Source organism: Myotis yumanensis, unplaced genomic scaffold (assembly GCF_028538775.1).
Source record: "Myotis yumanensis isolate MYYU_CA2020_CCGP unplaced genomic scaffold, mMyoYum1.0.hap1 SCAF_2, whole genome shotgun sequence".
NCBI lineage: Eukaryota > Metazoa > Chordata > Mammalia > Chiroptera > Vespertilionidae > Myotis > Myotis yumanensis.
The window spans coordinates 92,719,106-92,738,610 of NW_027223753.1; the positions used below are offsets into that span (position 1 = coordinate 92,719,106).

Consider the following 19,505-nt stretch of genomic DNA (forward strand, 5'->3'; position numbering starts at 1 on the left):
GTTAGACTTCTCCAAGGAATCCATCTTACTCATTTTCTCTAATAATGGTGTGGGGAAAAGAACACTGAATCAGGACGGGAGTTAACAGTAAAGAATGGAGCCTGGTGCTAAGCCAGGGTGGCTCAGTGGCTGAGCACTGACCTATGAGCCAGGAGGTCACAGTTTGATTCCTGGTCAGGACACATGCTGGGGTTGCAGGCTCTATCCCCAGTGGGGCGGGCGGGCGGGGGGGGGGGGGTGGGTAAGAAGGGACGTGCAGGAGGCAGCTGATCAATGATTCTCTCTCATCCTTGATGTTTCTATCTCTTTCTCTCTCTCTCTTCCCCTGTGAAATCAGTAAAATAAAAATAAAATAAAAAATGAAAAGACTGGATCCTGGCAATGCCTTGCTGCTGACTAGTTGTGTGATCTTGATCACATCCAACCAGGTCCCTGAAACTAATGCTCTTTGATAAAACAAATCCATTTGTATCTTGCTTTGTATTCCACTTACTTCTAATTCTATTCTTCAATGTCCAGTATATTTACCTTTCACAATCATGTTTGCAATATATTACTATTCTCTCACAAGAGAAGATCAGAAAAATAATCCTCCTAAGCTAGCCCTCCTTGTCTTATTATGACATGAGTTGCTATAAAGGGGCAGTAGCTCCTCTCAGCATAGCAGCTGCAGGACTCTGGGTTGTTTTCTAGTTAGGCTGATCTATTATTTTTAGGTAAATAGCAATTCCTTTTTTGTTTGTTTGTTCTTGTTCCCAAGAGGGCTGTTGTGTCCCCCAAACACCTTCCGATCCCCCTCTGCCGTGGTGGATGTGACAAGGTCAGCTGGCTTCCAGAAGGCAAAGTATTCAGTAATGTTCAAAGAGAAAAGATCATCTCCAAGCTTCTTAAAGAAAGTGTCCTAAAGAGAGTGTTCCGTTCAAAGCGAATGAGGTGGGAGGGTCCCGACCACCAGAAAGAGGAGGCAAGCTCCAGCTTTCCTGGCACCAGAAAGTAAGTTCTGATCCTAAAATTTAAATCAAAATTCAAAGTAAATTCGACAGAAGGCTAAGAAAACCAGTTACAGAATATATGCATCTGAAGGACAGAAAGACTTTTTAAACAATTCAACCTGTAGAAACCAAGTCTTGCAGAACTTACTGATGTAAATTTCTTACTTTTGGAAATATATTTATATGTATCACTATCACATTCATTCTAGGAGTAAACAAGATTTCTCATATTTTTGCAATAGAATGGTGGCCTATCAAAAAAAGAAACAGAGTATTACAGGATAATTTTTCAAACAAAAACACAACTTTTAACAAAATATTTTCAATTATACTTCTTAAACAGGGATTATAATTATAAAAATTATACAAGTAAGTTAGGGTAGTTAGAAATGGAATCCTAAATCAGGGATAAATATAATTGGCTATGACTGAAAGACAAAGGGAATAAAAAACAAGTTAGCTAAATCAGCCACTAAATACAAACTGCTCATAATTGAATTGAAATGTTCCCCACTCACTTAGCATCTACATGAGAACAAAAATGCATATTATTAATTGGAAAATATTATCCTGATTTTCTAAAAATCTATAATAATAAAAGCATAATATGCTAATTAGACTGGGAGTCCATCCTTCCATCCTTCCATCCTTCCGGACGAAGCTGGGATGGTGAGGGAAGCCTGGGTCCCTGCCAGTAGCTGGGGGGAAGCCCGGGTCCCGGGTGCCAGAGGAAAGCCAGTGCCAGCAGCCAGGGGAAGGAGGGCCTACTCTTGCACGAATTTCGTGCATCAGGCCTCTAGTATTTACATAATTACACTGAAGAAGACTCTATTGTAATATATGACCAGCCATGACCTTGGCAATAATCTAGGGAAAAACAAAGGGAGGTAAATGGGCAACGTAAAAACATGAGAGGTATCAAAAGAGGTAGACTGAAACAGAAGCCTTTTCCCTCCAGAATAAATAGAAACTAAACAATGTTATTACTGGCATTTATTTGCATAACCCTGGACTATGAAAAAAATGTATATCAAAGAGCTTTCCAAAATAGCTATCTGGTGGTCAGTATGTCACCTTTGTCACAGCAGGAGAAATTGAGGGGGGCAGCAAGGCATGCTTACCTACTAAGTGATTGGCCCAAGGCTTTTCTTCTTTTCCACCAATTCAGACCACCTTCCTTGTAATTGATGTAAGGGCTTGTTGAATGACAGGAGGAGGGAACATCAACCTTACCCTACACCATTGGATTAGCTAAAGAGGTACTGGTTTCAGTGGATGCCTGAGGCTACCACTAAAAATTGAATTTAGAGTGCCTTGGGATGACCTACAAGAAAGGTGTGTGCTTTGGGGCCGAGAACTGATGTTAAAGCTGGACCAGACCCAGTATGGAAAATAGCCCGCTTCTAATTAATCCCCTTGCTCTCAAGGCTGGACTTGAGCCAAACTATACTCAAGAGTTTGGAGAAGGCATTGTTCTCTTAGTTGTTGCCCTTATATGTCACAGTATCACATTTCACATTTAGTTCTTCTCTCTCTTAACCTTGTCTCCTCGCCACTTAGAATGAGTGTTCCCCTATAAATACTGTACAGGGACTATCCTGTCACTATCATTTTAAACATGTAATGCTAAAAACTCTCAGTTCAACAGGTGGAGGTGCGGGGATGGTACATGATTTTGAGGCTGATGTCAAAGTGTTCAAAAGTTCTCCAGAGAAAGGAAGATTTTAGGAATACGGGGAAAAAAGAATCTTAGAGGATATATTAATGGATCACAAACTCAGAGGGACTTTAGAGTCAAGAATCAGCTCAAGTTCTGAAACAAAAGAAAAAAGCAGAAGCAGAAACATGAAGCAAGAAAGATGGGAGATGTGTGAAATGCATGCATACACACACACACACACACACACACACACTTCTTGTCTCCTATCTGGAGAACAACAACAAAAATTCCCAACTAGATATATTTGTAAAAAGCATTAGCTGGAAATTCATGAACTCTAATATTTCGCCACTTCACTGTTTTTCAAGTAACTGTAAGTTGGGAAAAGTTGCTTAACATTTTTTAGTCTCAGTTTAGTCATTTATAAAATAGAAATAACTAGTGGTTTCAACTTCATTGTGTTGTTAAGAGTATTAAATTGGTTAATCTGTATAAAATGCTCAGTATTATGTCTGGTACATAGTAACCACATCATACACTCAAGCAAATGTTATTTTTGGAGTAAATTATTTCAAATATTTAATGAGTGCCTAGTATATGCCAGCACACTGCTAGCTAGAAGAAGGCCAGGTCTTGCCTTCCAAGCATTGAAATGAGTGAGATATTGTAAATGTATAATTAGACAGCAAAGAGTTGTAAACAAGTCATCATAATATAACCCAAAATAGGGTTCTTGGAAAAGGTAGCAATTTATTCTTCCTGAGGCATCAGGGAAGATGATTTGTGAGCTACATCTACATAAACAGGACTTAAGCAGATAAAAGGAGGGAGGATGTAAAAAAGAGGAGCAATTATAGAAAAAGTAAACATAGTGTATGTCCTGGGGGAGAGTGTTTAGAAAAACTGCAAAATGTGTAACGTGTTCTTCTTTTTTTTCTCATTGACTTGGGAGAGAGAGGGAGGGAAACACCGATTTGCTGTTCCACGTATTTATGCATTCATTGGTTGCTTCTTGTATGTGCCCTGACATGGGATCAAACCTGCAGCCTTGGGGTATGGGGCACTGAGCTACCCAGCCGGGGCCTGTCTAATGTGTTTGACCTGTTGTAGGCACTGAAAAGGTGATGAGCAGATGCTTAAAGCCTGGCTACATAATTTGGACTTTACCTTGGGCATGAGGAGGGCATTTGTTTTAGATCAGTGGTATAGAAAACAGTCTGAAGAGGAGCACGATTAGGAGGGAGATATCCAAACAGGCATAGGCTAATCTTACAATTATTCTTCTATATTTAATGTCTGCTACTGGGTGCCCAGCACAATTTAAAGTGATGGGATTCAGCAATGACCTAGACAGGAAAGGCCCCTGCCCTCCTCTAGGGTTGTAGTCTACGGAAAAGAGACAGATAATTTAAAAAGCAAATAAGACTGACAAGATCATGAGATGTACAGAGAAGAAACAAAAATGGTTTTATGAAATAGAGTAATGTGAAGGACTTTAAAAATGAAGTCAGGAAAGGCCTTTCTTTTTTTTCTAGTTTACTTTATTTATTTCTTGAAAAAAAAAAAAAAAGGAAAGGCCTTTCTTAGGGGAACATGGAAATGCAGAGGAAGGAGGACACCTCTGGGAGGGGGGTGGAGATGGGGACCACAGATCTGAGAAACCCATGTGCATTTTCCTTGGAAGACACTCAAAGGAGCATGGGATCCCTTTCCCCAAATGTTAAACTAGTGCAATTAGATGCTTAATAAAACATTTTGGGGGTTGAATCTAGAGCTGGGTGTTCAACCCAACAGAATGCAATAGTATCCACCAGCAAAGCAAAAAATTCGTCTTCAAATGACAATGCTGTATTATATCTACATCTGACAAACATTTTTAGTATTTAGTTACATGTACAAATATATGGCAGTCACAAATGTGTAAATATTCACTTACATACTTATTTACATAATATATGTATATATAATGACATACCCATATTCTATATGTGTATATATACATGTATTCTTTTCTCTCCTCCCCCTACTCCAAGCACTTACTTCAGGGAACTAAAGTAAGGGATATGTACTTGGAGGGCAAAATTGTCCTCCCACAATCTAAATGTATTATAGAAACAAACAAACAAAACTTCCGTTCTTTCTGGTGTGATAGCAATGACTTAGCTGGAACTGACCGGAGGTGGGCAGGCCCGCTTTGGGCGGGAACACCTACTTCTTCTACTGTTAGTATTTATGGTTCTACATATTATAAGCAAAGTGGCACTTGACATACAGCTGCACGCGCACTCAGATGAGCCTTGTCTAGCTTAGCACAGGGCACAAGCCCCGGCTGCCCGTGAACGGGAGCGGGTGGCGGCTGGAGGCTGGAGGCTGAGGGCGGGCGGGGTGGGGGCGGGGGCGCTGAGGCCGCGACCCCGCCCGTCAGAGCCCCTGGCGGCCACCCGCTCACGACGGCCCCGGGGGCCCAGGACGCCCCATGGGGCCCCGGGGGCGCGCGGGCGGCAGCGTCGCCGGTGACCCCCAGGAGGCTCGGGCCTGGGCGATGGCTACCCGGGGGCGCGGGGGAACGCCGGCCGTCGTGGGCGCCCACGCTCGACGGTAGTTGCGGGGCGACCGGGAGCCCGCGGAGCCGCAGACCCCCCACCCCCACCCCCACCCCCCGCTCATGTCGCCGGGCTCCGCGCCCGCCCGCGGGCCCCGCCGGCCGCCCCCCGCCGGCCGCCCGCTGCCCGCCCTGTCCTCCCGCTGCAGGAAGGCCGAGCCGGAGGAGGCGTCCGCCCAGCCGTTCGCCGCGCGTGCGGAGGCGCCGGGGCCGCGAGGCGGCAGCGCGTTGGGAGACGACGCCGGGGACGACGCGCGGGCCCGCGACGGGGCGGGGTAAGAGCGGCCCGCCGGCCCGACCGCGCTCCGCCCAGCCGTCCGCCGCGGGGGAGGGCGCGCCGGGCCGTGCACCCCCCCGCCCCCGCCTCCGGCACCGATCCAGACCCCGCTCCCGCTCGCCGGCCCCCAGGCTCCTTCCGGGCGCCCGGTCACCCGGCCGCCTGTCTCCGCGCCCCTCCGCCAGGGGCGGGGCGTTTGCCCGCGTCCCGGGCCCTCACCGGGCGCCCCCCGGGGGTCCCCTCCCCGCCCCGGGCAGCGACCTCCCTGCCCTCCTCCCCCCAGTGCCCGGCACAGCCGGCGGCTGCACACCCACGGGCCCAAACCCGCCCGAACTGTGTTCCGTTTCTTCGGGATGCACCTCCCCCTCCAGGAGGCAATAAAATGGAACCGATTGGCACTAGACTGGCACTGCAGTGGCTTTACTTTCGGTCTCGCACTCTCCTCTTGCACAGGAGCGGGCCTGGGGCCAGGACAGTTTGCTGTGGGAGATAGCGTTTTTCCTGCGGGCCTTTCCCTGCCTCTGAAACCGGCCTGTTTGGGGGCTAATTCTGTTTCACAGGGAGCACCTGTGGGCGATTAATAGAGTTCACCGCCCTGCTTTTTAAGTTCCAGATAATTCACCATATTTTTTTGTGATTTGTATTTTACTTTCCTATCTGATAATACCTCCTTTGTCATCCCAGACCTTAATTTCCTAATCTTCTGTTAGATCTTCCAATTTGCTTTTGTCTGTACACCTCCCTTCTGCCCCCCGCCCTTTTTTGGTCTGGCTTGCCCCTTGTTTCCGGTTGATTTTATTTGTTACCCTCACCCTACCCTCATAGTCCCGTTCTTCTGCTTTCTAAATATGTTCTTACTCTCCTTTAGATGGGGAGCCAAAGTTCATGCTTTCTTTAATCAATATTGTACCTTACCCATAAATGCGCTTGTTCCACAACCTGTATAGGATTTTAAGGACACAGAGGAGCAAAATGGGGAGAAGAAATGGTGAGAACTATGGCACCGGCCTGCGTGTGTCAAACATCTCTCATGAGGTACAGCACGTGTTACTGCCCTTGAGCGTTTGGGCAGCAGCTCCCGTTGTTCAAACCGAACCCCATGGACTTGCTGCTGAGGTCCCTTGCTGCTGTCTCTTGGAGAACAGTTTGTCCTGTGCTTTTAACCCCTTGGCACATTTGGAATCCCAAATGGAAAATTTTTATGTCTTGTAACAAAGAAAAAGTTAACCAGCTTCTCTCCAAATCTGGAGACATTTCTAATGACAATTGGATTTTGTTTTATTTTCTCTCACATATTTTGTGAAAAATATTAGTAAAGCAGGTGGAATACCAAAAATAACCAATTCCCAGCCTGTAAGGAATCTGCAACCTCGTTGGCTTCATGTGTGGTTGACGGCCTTCTTCCAACGGACAAACTTGGTTATATTACTTTTTTGTATGATCTCCACAGCACCATTCAGCAGCTCCCCTTTACTATGTTAATGTAAGAATGTTTCTCTCCCTTGATACAGTAGTATACCAGGTCACAGACATAGCTGAGAGAAGCTTGAGCATCTGTTGGAGACATTTTAAAAATACAAATAACAGGGCCATATCCTCATCCTACTAAATTAGAATTCATAGTATTTTTTTCAACTGTTATTTTTAAAAAGCTCCCTAAGTAATTCTCACATAGAGTTGAGACTTCTCTTATTTCAGAGAACATAGAATAATTTACTAATTTTATCTTCCAAACACCACCAAACAAAGATAATCTACAGGCTGCCTCCCAAGATTCAGCTCCCCTTCCTATCAGGAAATGATCCTTGCGGATCAGTTAAATCCTCAAACGGTATTTAAGCTTAATTCTCCCTGTTCCTCCTTAGTGTGGGGATGACACCTAACACTACCTAACATCTTACTTGTATATTGCTTAGAGTTTAATTTACAAATGATTTCCTCATTTGAGACAGGAAAAAACTGAGTTCATTTCTAAAAAACATTACTTTAAAAAATAATCACCTCTTCCAGGATAAATTATTACAATCCTCTCCTACACATCCCACATTTCCCCCCATAGCACTCAGCACAATGCCTGGAACATAAACACTCAGTTCATATTTGTACATTTTCTTATTCATTTTTTGAGTATTTCCTCAGTGTTTTCAACATCTGAAGCCCAGAGTGAGTAGTGGGCTGGTCGTTGTTGAGTATAATGTGAGGATTAGGAATTTCCTTTGGTTGATTTATAGGCTTTCAGATACAGAAACTGGTGAATTTTACACAGTGAAGTGGACATTATATTTTAAACTCAATTTTGAAAACCCGTGTGCCATTATTTTTAAGAAAGTGAGAGTGAAACCATAAGTTATTGTAAAAGCCTTTCCATTTCCTAATAAGTGTTATCAAGCTGATAATAACTTGATAAGAGAACATTGATACTCCTCAAATATGCTGGTAGTACCCTTATAGGTGGCAGAGGGGTCATGAAACTTTGTGCCTTTTGTCACACTCTACCCAAAGGACATGTCAAATGATGTACTTGAGCTTTTTAAAATTTTCTTAACATTAAGTTTATCCTAAAACAAATATTGTTGTAGAATTTATCTCACTGGAATTTGGATTCAGAAGTACCTGTTCCTGAGAATAAAAACCTCCCACCTGGAAGGGATAGTGCAGCAGGTGGTAAGAAATCCTAGATGTCTATATACTTATATTTATAAATATATGAAAATGTACTCATATGAATAACCACTCATATAAAAGGGGGTTTGTTTTTAGTACAACCAATTTTATGTAACTATTAATTGTTATTTTTTTATATACATTCTTTCAGGCAAAATTAACAAGGTAAGGATAAATGTTTGGCTTTAAATAATTCACAAAACATTATTTTAAAATTAAATGTTATATTCTTTAAAAAATTCTTTACTCAAAGTTAAACTTTATATTTCATGTCTGTAGAATTCTTTAATCAAGTTAAAGCTGTTATTTTTTTACAGCTGCAAATTGGTCATTAAGTTACTATTTGGTTATGTTGTTTTTTCAATATACAATACTATATATGGAAATTAACTTTATAGTGAATATAATATTTTCTAATCACTGCCAAAGGTAATGGTCTCAGCACTTAAGATATCTTAAAGCAGTTGAAACGGTTAATATTTTGTTTTGAAGTAGTGAGAAAATTAATTTCATTTACCTTTTGTTGATCAAACTATAAAACACTTAACTCTTAGTAAAATACTGATAACCTTAACAGTATTCAAGGCTCATAAGTAAACACTGTTTAGTTGGTATTTATAAGATTATACTAATTCCTATGAAGACAGCAAAAACAAATGAAATCTGTATGTCTTCAAAGGAAAAATAAATGACATCTGTATGTCTTCAAAGGAATATATATTACTATATATTTCTTTATTGAAACTACATATCCCTTAGTTACAACTATCAGTCTTAGAATAAGAGTAGGGACAGAGATGGAGTGTGCTCAAAAGTCTTCTGCTGCTTTATAGAACCATTTGGAAATTCCAGTAGAGCAACTGATGCTAGAACTTAATTTGTCAGAGCATGCTCACAAAAGAACACAGGTGGGATTTTATTCATCATATTCCTTTCCTAAAGTATTATTTTCTTTAAATGCATGTTACTAAAGTGTTGCCCATGGCTTTTCTGTTATCAGAATAGTAAACAAAGGACATTTCAGTTATGGAATTATCCTTTTAAAGAAGGAAGTACCATGGACAACAGGTAAGAGGATATTTTTGTAAACCCCTAAATTAGTGAAATAAATTTAAATACAGATGAGTTAACTATTTATCTGAAATACTAGGACAAAAAACTACTAGAAGAAAATGTATTGTGTCCAAATAATGGGAAAGTATAGAAACTCACACTAAACTAGAAAGTGACTGGCAGACACCATAGAGATAATCAGTATATGGGTAATTCAGAGTTTACTATGCCGTTAAAATTGAGGGTTTCGATGGATAGAGTTTAGAATTCTTATTGAAGGGGAAAGGAATTGGAAAGTAATATTCCGTGTGCTAGGAACAATTTTAATTTCTTGTATAAATTAACTCATTTAATCCTCACAACAATCCCATACGTAGGTAGCTACCATCATCCCTGTTTTACAGATGAAGACACTGAGGCATGAGGACAAGTTAAAGAACTTACCCAAAGTCATACAAGTAATGAATGGTAGAATGTAAAAGTAGCTTGATTCATGCTCATAATCACTATTGTATATTGCTTCTCAGACCTTACCTGGATTTGAATTCTTAAATTTTGGTTCTTTTTTTTTTTTTTAATTAATTTATTTTTATTAAATCTTTATTGTTCAGATTATTACATTTGTTCCTCTTTTTTCCCCCCATAACTCCCCTCCTTCCAGCTCCCACCCCACCCTCTGCCCTCACTCCCCACCCACTGTCCTCATCCATAGGTGCATGATTTTTGTCCAGTCTCTTCCCGCATCTCCCACATCCCTTTTCCCCCCAAGAATAGTCAGTCCATTCCCTTTCTATGTCCCTGATTCTATTATAATCACCAGTTCATTCTTTACATCAGGTTATTTATTCACTTGATTCTTAGATTCACTTGTTGATAGATGCATATTTGTTGTTCATAATTTGTATCTTTACCTTTTTCTTCTTCTTCCTCTTCTTAAAGGATACCTTTCAGCATTTCATTTAATACTGCTTTGGTGGTGATGAACTCCTTTAGCTTTTCCTTATCTGTGAAGCTCTTTATCTGACCTTCAATTCTGAATGATAGCTTTGCTGGATAAAGTAATCTTGGTTGTAGGTTCTTGCTATTCATCACTTTGAATATTTCTTGCCACTCCCTTCTGGCCTGCAAAGTTTCTGTTGAGAAATCAGCTGACAGTCGTATGGGTATTCCCTTGTAGGAAACTGAGTTTCTTTCTCTTGCTGCTTTTAAGATTCTCTCTTTGTCTTTTGCTCTTGGCATTTTAATTATGATGTGTTTTGGTGTGGTCCTCTTTGGATTCCTTTTGTTTGGGGTTCTCTGAGCTTCCTGGACCTGTAAGTCTATTTCTTTCACCAGGTGGGGGAAGTTTTCTGCCATTATTTCTTCAAATAGGTTTTCAATATCTTGCTCTCTCTCATCTTCTGGTACCCCTATAATTCGGATGTTGGTACGTTTGAAGCTGTCCCAGAGGCTCCTTACACTATCTTCGTATTTTTGGGTTCTTTTTTCATTTTGCTTTTCCGGTTGGGTGTTTCTCGCTTCTTCGCATTTCAAATCTTTGACTTGATTCTTGAGCTCCTCTGGTCTGCTGTTGGGAGTCTGTATAATATTCTTTATTTCAGTCAGTGTATGCTTACTTTCTAGATGGTCCTTTATCACACCATCGAGGGTCTCATTAGATTTCCTGTACATCTCATCAAGTTTATCGACAGACTCTAGAAGCCTCTTGAGAGATCTCAAAAGTGTGGTTCTGAACTCAATATCCTCCCTTGATAGTTTTGTCCTGTTTCTTTGTCTCCGCATTTTTTACGCTTTCTTGGTACACCCCCTAGTGGTCTTTGTGCGCAGTCTTGTTGTAGTTAAGCCTTGATTGTTGTAGTTAATACTAGAGGGATTTGACCTCCAGGCCGACTGGCTGTGATAATCAGCTGTGTCTGCAGTGGAAGAACTTGTGTCCTCTAGGGAGGTGCTAATCTAGCCTTTGCCTGAGGCTATCCGGCAAATGGCTCTGTGCAGGGCTTGGGCGGGGTGGGTCCCACGGGATCAACAGGGCAGAGGAGGGAGCAGTTATGGCTGCTCTCAGTCCATCCCAGGGGCTCTGCCTCTCTGTCCCAGCAACAGCTGCAAACCTCGGAGGGATCGTAGCCAGACAGTCCTGCTTCTCCCGTTTGAGTCTGGGTCCCTAGAGACTCGCCCAGATCTGGAGCTCAGAGTCTGAGGCTCCAACCGGATTGAAACAGACAACCACGCCCTCAGCCACCAGCCCGAGCCGTGCGCACTCCGCACCTTAGTATTTTACTTCAGCACTGTGCCTCCTCTGATTCTCGGTTCCTCCTAGTTGTAGAACTTCCATTCAGCCAGCCTTCCTGTGGTTCTGGATGATGTCCATTCCATCTTTTAGTTGTATTTTTGAAGTGGTTGTTCGAGGCAGCAAACTCCAGGTGTTAACCTATGCCGCCATCTTGGTTTCTCCCCAGAAGATAGGATTTCCAAATTTTGGTTCTTAAACTTTCGTGTGCATTAGAATCAGCTATAACGCTTCTGAAAAATGCAGGTTACTATTATTTGGAAATTAACATTTATTGAACACCATTATGTGTTACTTTTACATAGTGTATTATTTAATGGAGCACTTGAGACAATAGGGTGGTTACTTGATAGCACATATCTCCTAGTCAGAGGGTTTTTACACTTTGTGAGGCTCAGGATACTGCTAAAATTTGAAGGGGGAAACCAAGAAATGTGAAAGAAATTGTATTAATTAATGTCCTAAGGTAATGTTGGTGCTGATGAGGATAGGAAAGGCTATTTTTACTAGAAAGAACTCGGCTGGGAACAAGGATTTCAAGGTAAGAGGTCAAATGAAATGATTTCTATTATACTAACAGAAGAGCAAACAGTAGATTGCAGGCTAGGGTCCCAGACATGGGATCCTACAACCTGAGTTTAAATCCCAGCTCCACTAGATGTGTGACCTTAACCGCCTTGCCTCATTTACCTTACCCATAAAAGGTAGAACATAAAAATGCGTATTTCATGAGGTTATTGTGAGGACTAAACAGAATAATGTGTTTGAGAGGCATCTGCTGTTAATATTACAGAGTTGGAAATGTTATCAATGAAATATTTCATTATGGAGATTTTTTTCTCTTCAATATAACAAGTAAAGAGAATAAAAGTAATGGTAACTCATTCAGTGTTTAACATTTTTTCAAAGTATGTTCATATAATCATTTTATTTCTTAGACCACCTCCAGGGGAGGCGTTCTCATTTCCATTATGCTCAATGTTGAAAAAGGGGTTCAAACCTAGGTCTTCTGTCCCTAACCATGTTCTTTTTACTACACTACAGGGATTGTGTCTATTATCAATAGCAGATTTAAAATAATCTTTCTGTGGTTTTTCAAAGGCAAGTCGGGGGTTGGGGAACATCATTAGCCCCATGAAATCATTTGGTCTGGCCCTGCCAAGGTATTAGGGATGAGTTAAATGTTTGACCAAATATAGCAGGCTAATTTTTAAGTTGATAATTTTGAATTGTCCACTAATTGTATTATAAATATCCAAATGACCCTTGGCAAAAAAAAAAAAGAAGGTTCCCCACCCCTGAAAATGAATAAATTACCATTTTCTGTAGAAATGAAAACATTTTTCACAATCTTTCGAGATTACTTTGCTGTCTTTACTATAAACTAGCTTTAAAAGAAGCAAGAATTAATGAAACTATATTCAGTGTGTCCCCCCAAAAATGTATATACACAATGTCTATAGATTCTATTAAATTTTGAAAATGAAATATATTTTAATAAACACTGCCTTTATAATTCTTCAAAGTATATATATATTTTTAGAACACCCTGTACATGTCATTTAATTGATCAAATCTTTCAATGTATTTCTAGTAAGCCTTTTTTAAAAAATTAAATCTTTATTGTTCAGATTATTAGTTGTTCCTCTTTTTTCCCCCCCTTCACTGTCCTCATCCATAGGTGTACGATTTTTGTCCAGTCTCTTCCCGCATCCCCCACACCCTTTTCCCCCCACCCCCAAGAATAGTCAGTCCACTCCCTTTCTATCCCGATTCTATTATAATCATCAGTTTATTCACTTGATTTTTAGATTCACTTGATGTGTATTTGTTGTTCATAATTTGTATTTGTACCTTTTTCTTCTTCTTCCTCTTCTTAAAGGATACCTTTCAGCATTTCATTTAATACTGCTTTGGTGGTGATGAACTCCTTTAGCTTTTCCTTATCTGTGAAGCTCTTTATCTGACCTTCAATTCTGAATGATAGCTTTGCTGGATAAAGTAATCTTGGTTGTAGGTTCTTGCTATTCATCACTTTGAATATTTCTTGCCACTCCCTTCTGGCCTGCAAAGTTTCTGTTGAGAAATCAGCTGACAGTCGTATGGGTATTCCCTTGTAGGAAACTGAGTTTCTTTCTCTTGCTGCTTTTAAGATTCTCTCTTTGTCTTTTGCTCTTGGCATTTTAATTATGATGTGTCTTGGTGTGGTCCTCTTTGGATTCCTTTTGTTTGGGGTTCTCTGAGCTTCCTAGACTTGTAAGTCTATTTCTTTCACCAGGTAGGGGAAGTTTTCTGTCATTATTTCTTCAAATAGGTTTTCAATATCTTGCTCTTTCTCTACTGGCACCCCTATAATTTGGATGTTGGTACGCTTGAAGCTGTCCCAGAGGCTCCTTACACTATCTTTGTATTTTTGGGTTCTTTTTTCATTTTGCTTTTCCAGTTGGGTGTTTTTTGCTTCTTCGTATTTCAGATCTTTGACTTGATTCTTGCAATCCTCTAGTCTGCTGTTGGGAGTCTGTATAATATTCTTTATTTCAGTCAGTGTATGCTTAATTTTTAGTTGGTCCTTTTTCACAACCTTGAGGGTCTCACTAGACTTATTGAGGATCTCATTAAATTTATCAGCGGTCTCACTAGATTTCTTGAGTGTCTAAGTTTATCGGCGGTTTCTAGAAAATTCTTGAAAAACCTTAAAAGTGTGGTTTTGAACTCTATATCCAGTAGTTTGCTTTCCTCCATTTCTGTCATTTGTGACCTGTTTGTCTCCACGTTTTTTATGCTTCCCTGTGTTGATAGAGTGGCTTTCTGTGCTAGGTGTCCTATAGGGCCCAGTGGCTCAGCCTCCCCAATTACCTGAGGTGGACACTCTTGGTGCATCCCCTTGTGGGCTTTGTGCACAGTCTTGTTGTAGTTAAGTCTTGACTATTGTAGGTATTACTGGGAGGAATTGATCTCCAGGCCAACTGGCTGTGAGAATCAGCTGTGTCTACAGTGGGAGAACTTCTGTGCTAGAGACACCCTTCTGGGGCAAGACTTGCTTCAGTGGGGATTTGGTGCTCACTGAATCTGCCCCGAGTGTGTCCCTTATGGATCTGAGGAGTTGTAATCTGGATGGTCCCACTCTGACCACTGGGTACACTGGCACTTGATCTCTAAGGAGGTGCTAATTTAGCCTCTGCCTGAGGCTACCCAGCAGGAGCTATGGAGAGATCTTCAGATTGCTCTTCTTTGTTTGGGGTTTGGAGGTGCCCAGATGAGGCCCAGCTGTGAAGCAATGCAAGCTGCTGTGGGGCCTTGGGCCTTCTTTTGGAAGTTCTGGGTCTCTCTGACCCAGCTGCAGTTTGTTAAGTAATTTTCAGATTGCAAAGGGCCAGGCCTTTCATATGCAAAAGCCTCTGTGCACAGCTTGGGTGGGGCGGGGTCTCAGGGAATCAACAGGGTGGAGCAAACAGCTATGGCTGATCCTCAGTCTTACCCTAAGAGGCCCTGCATCTCAGTATCCCGGTAATCGCTGCAAGCACCTCTGAGAGAAAGCCGCGCTGGAGTTCTGACCGATGTCAGACAGTCCAATTTCTCCCCGTATGAGTCTGGTTCCCAGAGACTCACCCGGAACTGGAGTTCAGAGCAGTCGGGAGCTTGAGACTCCCTCCCGATTGAAAAAGACAACCACGTCCTCAGTTGCTAGCCCTTTCCGCGTGCACCTCAGTATCTCTGCACTTTACTTCTGCACCTCCTCTGAGTCTCAGTGTGCTTTTCTCTTTCCTTCTAGTTGTAGAATTTCCACTCGGCCAGCCTTCCTGTGGTTCTGGATGATGTCTGTTTTATCTTTTAGTTGTATTTTTGAAGTGGTTGTGCAAGGCAGCAATTTTCGGTGTTTACCTATGCCGCCATCTTGGTTTCTCCTCTAGTAAGCTTTAACAAAAACTAACTACAAACTAAACTCAGTATTCTATGGCCTGGCTTTTTTGCAGTTTTCGATTTAACATAAAACCCGGAAGTATTTACTCCTAAAGCAAAAGAGCACCATCAGATGAAAATTACTATGAACTATATCTGGGTAATTTTTGTTTGATTGACATTGTTTTTCTTTCTTTCTTTTTTTATTAGAATAATTTTTAAAAACCATAATGGCTAAAGTAGAATCCGTTATTAAGTAGCCTAATTTCTTAGTCTCCTTTTATCTAATTCTGGGTCAATAAACATTTCACTATAATTTCAGTTTGAGTTATATATAGCCTCCTTTTCAGACAGCATAATTGCATATACAATATAGTCATAGGCAAACAGATAGAATTAGCCACTTTTAACCTATGGCCATTCATAGCCACAGTTAACCATTTGTAATGGTTACAATCTCATAACCTGCGTATGCACAAGGGGATGCCCAGTTAACATTTTAATTCTTTTAAAATGTATATAGTTTATAATTAGAGCATATTTGAAAATTAGCATATTTCTGTTAAGATAGATATGCACATGCCATTGGGAACTAAACATTAAGTAGTCTTTGATTAAGGTTACATGTTATCATTTAATAGCATTTTAATTATAGTCAACAAGCCATACATTAATTAAATCATTTTTAAGGGATTTCAAAAAACCTTCAATGGAAATTGGCTTTAATACAACCAACAATCCCATAAGGCTCTTCACTCTGAACCACTCACTAACAAGTGCTCCAGCTAATAAGCAAGTTGGTTCTTACTCTGAACTGCTGACGCCATTAGGTCTCTGCTGGCCCTATGCTGATGGAGATTTTTTTAAAGACAGAAATGACTCTCTTAATAATTTATGTTCAACTGTAGAAAGCAACAATGGTGAAACTTTATCTGCTCCAACTTGGAATTTGAAATATAGAAACAGCAGTGTAGAAGAAAATTTAACAGATGAAAGTGATTTATCAGAAAATGAAAAAGCAAATGATACTTTACTCAGCTGTTTTAAAAAGATGGACCTAAACTTAAAGCCAGAAACAATAGAAAATGTTGAAGAATCTTTCACAGAAGAACCAAGTGAAGTATTTCCATATCCTGATTTTCTCCCTTCTCCTTTCAATACTCTGGACTTGCACAAATTAGCCCTCTCAAAATCTGAAAATTGGAAAGCAACAGTGGAATCTCCAGAAAGCTGTATTGAATCTTTGATAACTCGTTTATTAGAAATGGAACGATTACAACATACTACTATACAAAAAGAGAGGCCAAGATTACAAACTACCTTCTGTACTCCAGCAGTTAGTGAACGACCCTTTTCCTCTAAAACTATACCCAAAACGAGACAGCCAAAACTTTCTGACTCTGTAAGTGTTCAGACAACTTGTGTAGATAAAACTAGAGAAAAAAGGAAAAAGAATTCTGCTTCTTGCAAGCTTGAACAAAATGCTTCACAATGGAATTGGAGCAGTGCTGGCAAATATAAATGGAATTCTAGACCACCATCGCTAAAAAGTTCATCCACAACAAAACAATTGGTGGCAACTTACGATGACTTTAAAAATCCCCAAAGTTCCATTTTAAACCCATGCCAAGAACTCTCAAACAATGCTACTACTGCCCAGTCAACTCAATCACTGGTTAAAGTGGTCTCAACAAGACCCTGTCTGCCACCAAGGTCTCTAATACCAGTTTCACCTATACCTCTGTCTTTTTCTGAAAATCAGAGGGAAGAAATGAAGGCACCAAGGACCAAAAAGAAACTTTACCGAAAACATATAGCCTTGAACAGGCCATTTTATATTCAGAATCTAAACTGTCTATCACCTTCATTTAGAGCTAAGGGTAAGTGCTCACCCATTGAGCAAAAATAACATTTCCCCCCATACATCTCTATATGAGCAAATCTTTCAAGAAGCCCAGCTAAAATATGGTTCATCATTTCGAGATGCAGGTATTAAACACACACACACTACCTGATGTTATATGGAGCAGAACCTGTGGAAATCACTGCTGGGATCGGTGACGTATCAACCCAAGATGGCATATTGGACAATCTTTTGCATGTTGTTTCAAAATGTTTCGCTTAGTAAACTATTCTACTCAAAAGATTGTTCTTTTGTTGTAATTGTTTCCCAGTATAATTCCATCAATAAATTGCATAATTGACTTATTGTTGCTATAATTATCCTTGTGTTCTATTATACACACATAAGAGTTAGTTATCTCTATCAGTGATTTAAAAAAACTCTTCCCACTCTGTTATCTTTTTTCTTTCCCTTCCCATCTCCACAATCTCTTCTATTATTTTGACCTATCCTTTGGGTATTTGGCCATTAAATGCTAAGTTGCTGTTTTGTTAATATACAAGATCCTCATGGTTCTCCTATGACTTCTTAGAAACTTTCCATTTCCCACGCCCTTTTTATTTGAAAATAAGATTGATTCTTTTTGGGGCCTAACTGTAGGTTTAGGCATGAAACAACCCTCTTCCACTTAAATCTAATAGTTCTTAAATGTCCAAGGAAAAATGGGGGGAAAGTCACTGTCCACAGAGAAGCCAGAATTTCATGTAATGAAATCCCCCCACCCCCGACCCCGGCTCTTTGTTGCTGTAAGTCCTAACCCTGGCTAGTTGAAACTAAGCTAAAGCTTAACTCATTAACTGGTAAAAAGGGAAACTATGGATTGACACTTACTGTACCTAAGAATCAGGAACACAAAAAAGTAGAGTTCAATTGCAGCTTACAAAAACAGAATCTTTGGGAGTGGGGCCTGGGACCTACAAAATAAACATCCCAGATTATTTTAATGCAGGTGGTTCTCAGATCATACTCTGAAACACACTGTAAAGGAAAAACTTGATGTAATATGCTTAGCTCAGAGTTTGAATATTTGGGGGGGGGAAATGCTTTGTTTTTAGTGAATGGTTTAGTTTTTCTTAAATGTTAAAATAAAGTTGCTGAAACCGGTTTGGCTCAGTGGATAGAGCGTCGGCCTGCGGACTGAAAGGTCCCGGGTTCGATTCCGGTCAACGGCATGTACCTGGGTTGCAGGCACATCCCCAGTGGGGAATGTGCAGGAGGCGGCTGATGGATGTTTCTCTCTCATCGATGTTTCTGACTCTCTCTCTCCCTTCCTCTCTGTAAAAAATCAATAAAATATATTTTTTAAAAAATGTTAAAATAAAGCCACATACGATTGAAACTCCAAACATTACCCCCCAAAGGTAAAAATGAAAAGTAAAAGTCCTCTCCCCATCCCCAAACCCCACACAAAGGCAGTCAGGGATTCTCACTCTCACACAAACACACACACACACACACACACACACACACGATGGAATATTTGTGGTAGAGATGAGATGAATAAAAGGATAATTCAAATAAATGTTGAGGAGAGCAACTATAGTTTAAATCCACTCTCTATAGAGAGAGTAGGGAGGCGCATTTTAGAGGCAGTGGTAATCAGGGACCAGTCTGTCAGGAGTTACATGAAGTTGATCATACACTAAAGGACTGCTTTGATTCTTTGGACTGTGTGTGCGTGCGTGTGCATGTTGGGGATGGGAAGGGAGGGAGGTGTACAGGGAAGATAAGGACAAATTTTTCTTTGGAAACAACCAGGCTACTTTATCTAGGACAGTGATGGCGAACCTATGACACACCTGTCAGAGGTGACACACGAACTCATTTTATTGGTTGATTTTTCTTTGTTAAATGGCATTTAAATATATAAAATAAATATCAAAAATATGTCTTTGTTTTACTATGGTTGCAAATATCAAAAAATTTCGATGTGACACGGCACCAGAGTTAAGTTAGGGTTTTTCAAAATGCTGACACGACGAGCTCTAAAGGTTTGCCATCACTGATCTAGGATGTCATTAGACCTAAATAAAAGGAGCTACTGCAATACCTTCCAGATCATTAAAATATATTAGCAGCATTGATGATTTCAATTATGAAGCAAAGAGACAAATAATTTTAATATCATGATCACTTGGTAAAAATATAGTCACCAGGAATCTTTTTT

At 40.7% G+C, this 19,505-nt stretch overlaps 1 protein-coding gene and 1 long non-coding RNA gene across 2 annotated transcripts in view; one reads left to right on the top strand and one right to left on the bottom strand.

Annotated features, from left to right (window-relative positions):
* Positions 1 to 5,945, bottom strand: part of LOC139003658 (uncharacterized) — a 51,618-nt gene extending 45,673 nt beyond the window's left edge. Inside the window, exon 1 of the long non-coding RNA XR_011470282.1 lies at positions 5,856 to 5,945. This is a non-coding gene — a long non-coding RNA (uncharacterized lncRNA). The remainder of the gene's footprint in view (positions 1 to 5,855) is intronic.
* Positions 5,946 to 6,486: 541 nt separating this feature from the next.
* On the top strand, positions 6,487 to 17,632 carry FAM217A (family with sequence similarity 217 member A). The gene is made up of 6 exons (XM_070405792.1): positions 6,487 to 6,566; positions 8,111 to 8,195; positions 8,347 to 8,360; positions 9,029 to 9,103; positions 9,196 to 9,263; positions 16,126 to 17,632. Exons 1-6 carry the CDS (start codon positions 6,504 to 6,506, stop codon positions 17,342 to 17,344), a joined length of 1,524 nt encoding a protein of 507 aa, XP_070261893.1. The 5' UTR covers positions 6,487 to 6,503; the 3' UTR covers positions 17,345 to 17,632.
* The last annotated feature ends 1,873 nt before the right edge of the window (positions 17,633 to 19,505 follow it).

Excerpts from the sequence above, each read along its gene's own strand:
- FAM217A (XM_070405792.1), top strand. The coding sequence starts at position 6,504 with ATGGGGAGAAGAAATGGTGAGAACTATGGCACCGGCCTGCGTGTGTCA. Across the intron at positions 6,567-8,110 it reads TGTCAAACATCTCTCATGAG|AATTTATCTCACTGGAATTT; the intron begins GTACAGCACGTG and ends ATATTGTTGTAG. Across the intron at positions 9,264-16,125 it reads GGAAGTACCATGGACAACAG|GGATTTCAAAAAACCTTCAA; the intron begins GTAAGAGGATAT and ends ATCATTTTTAAG.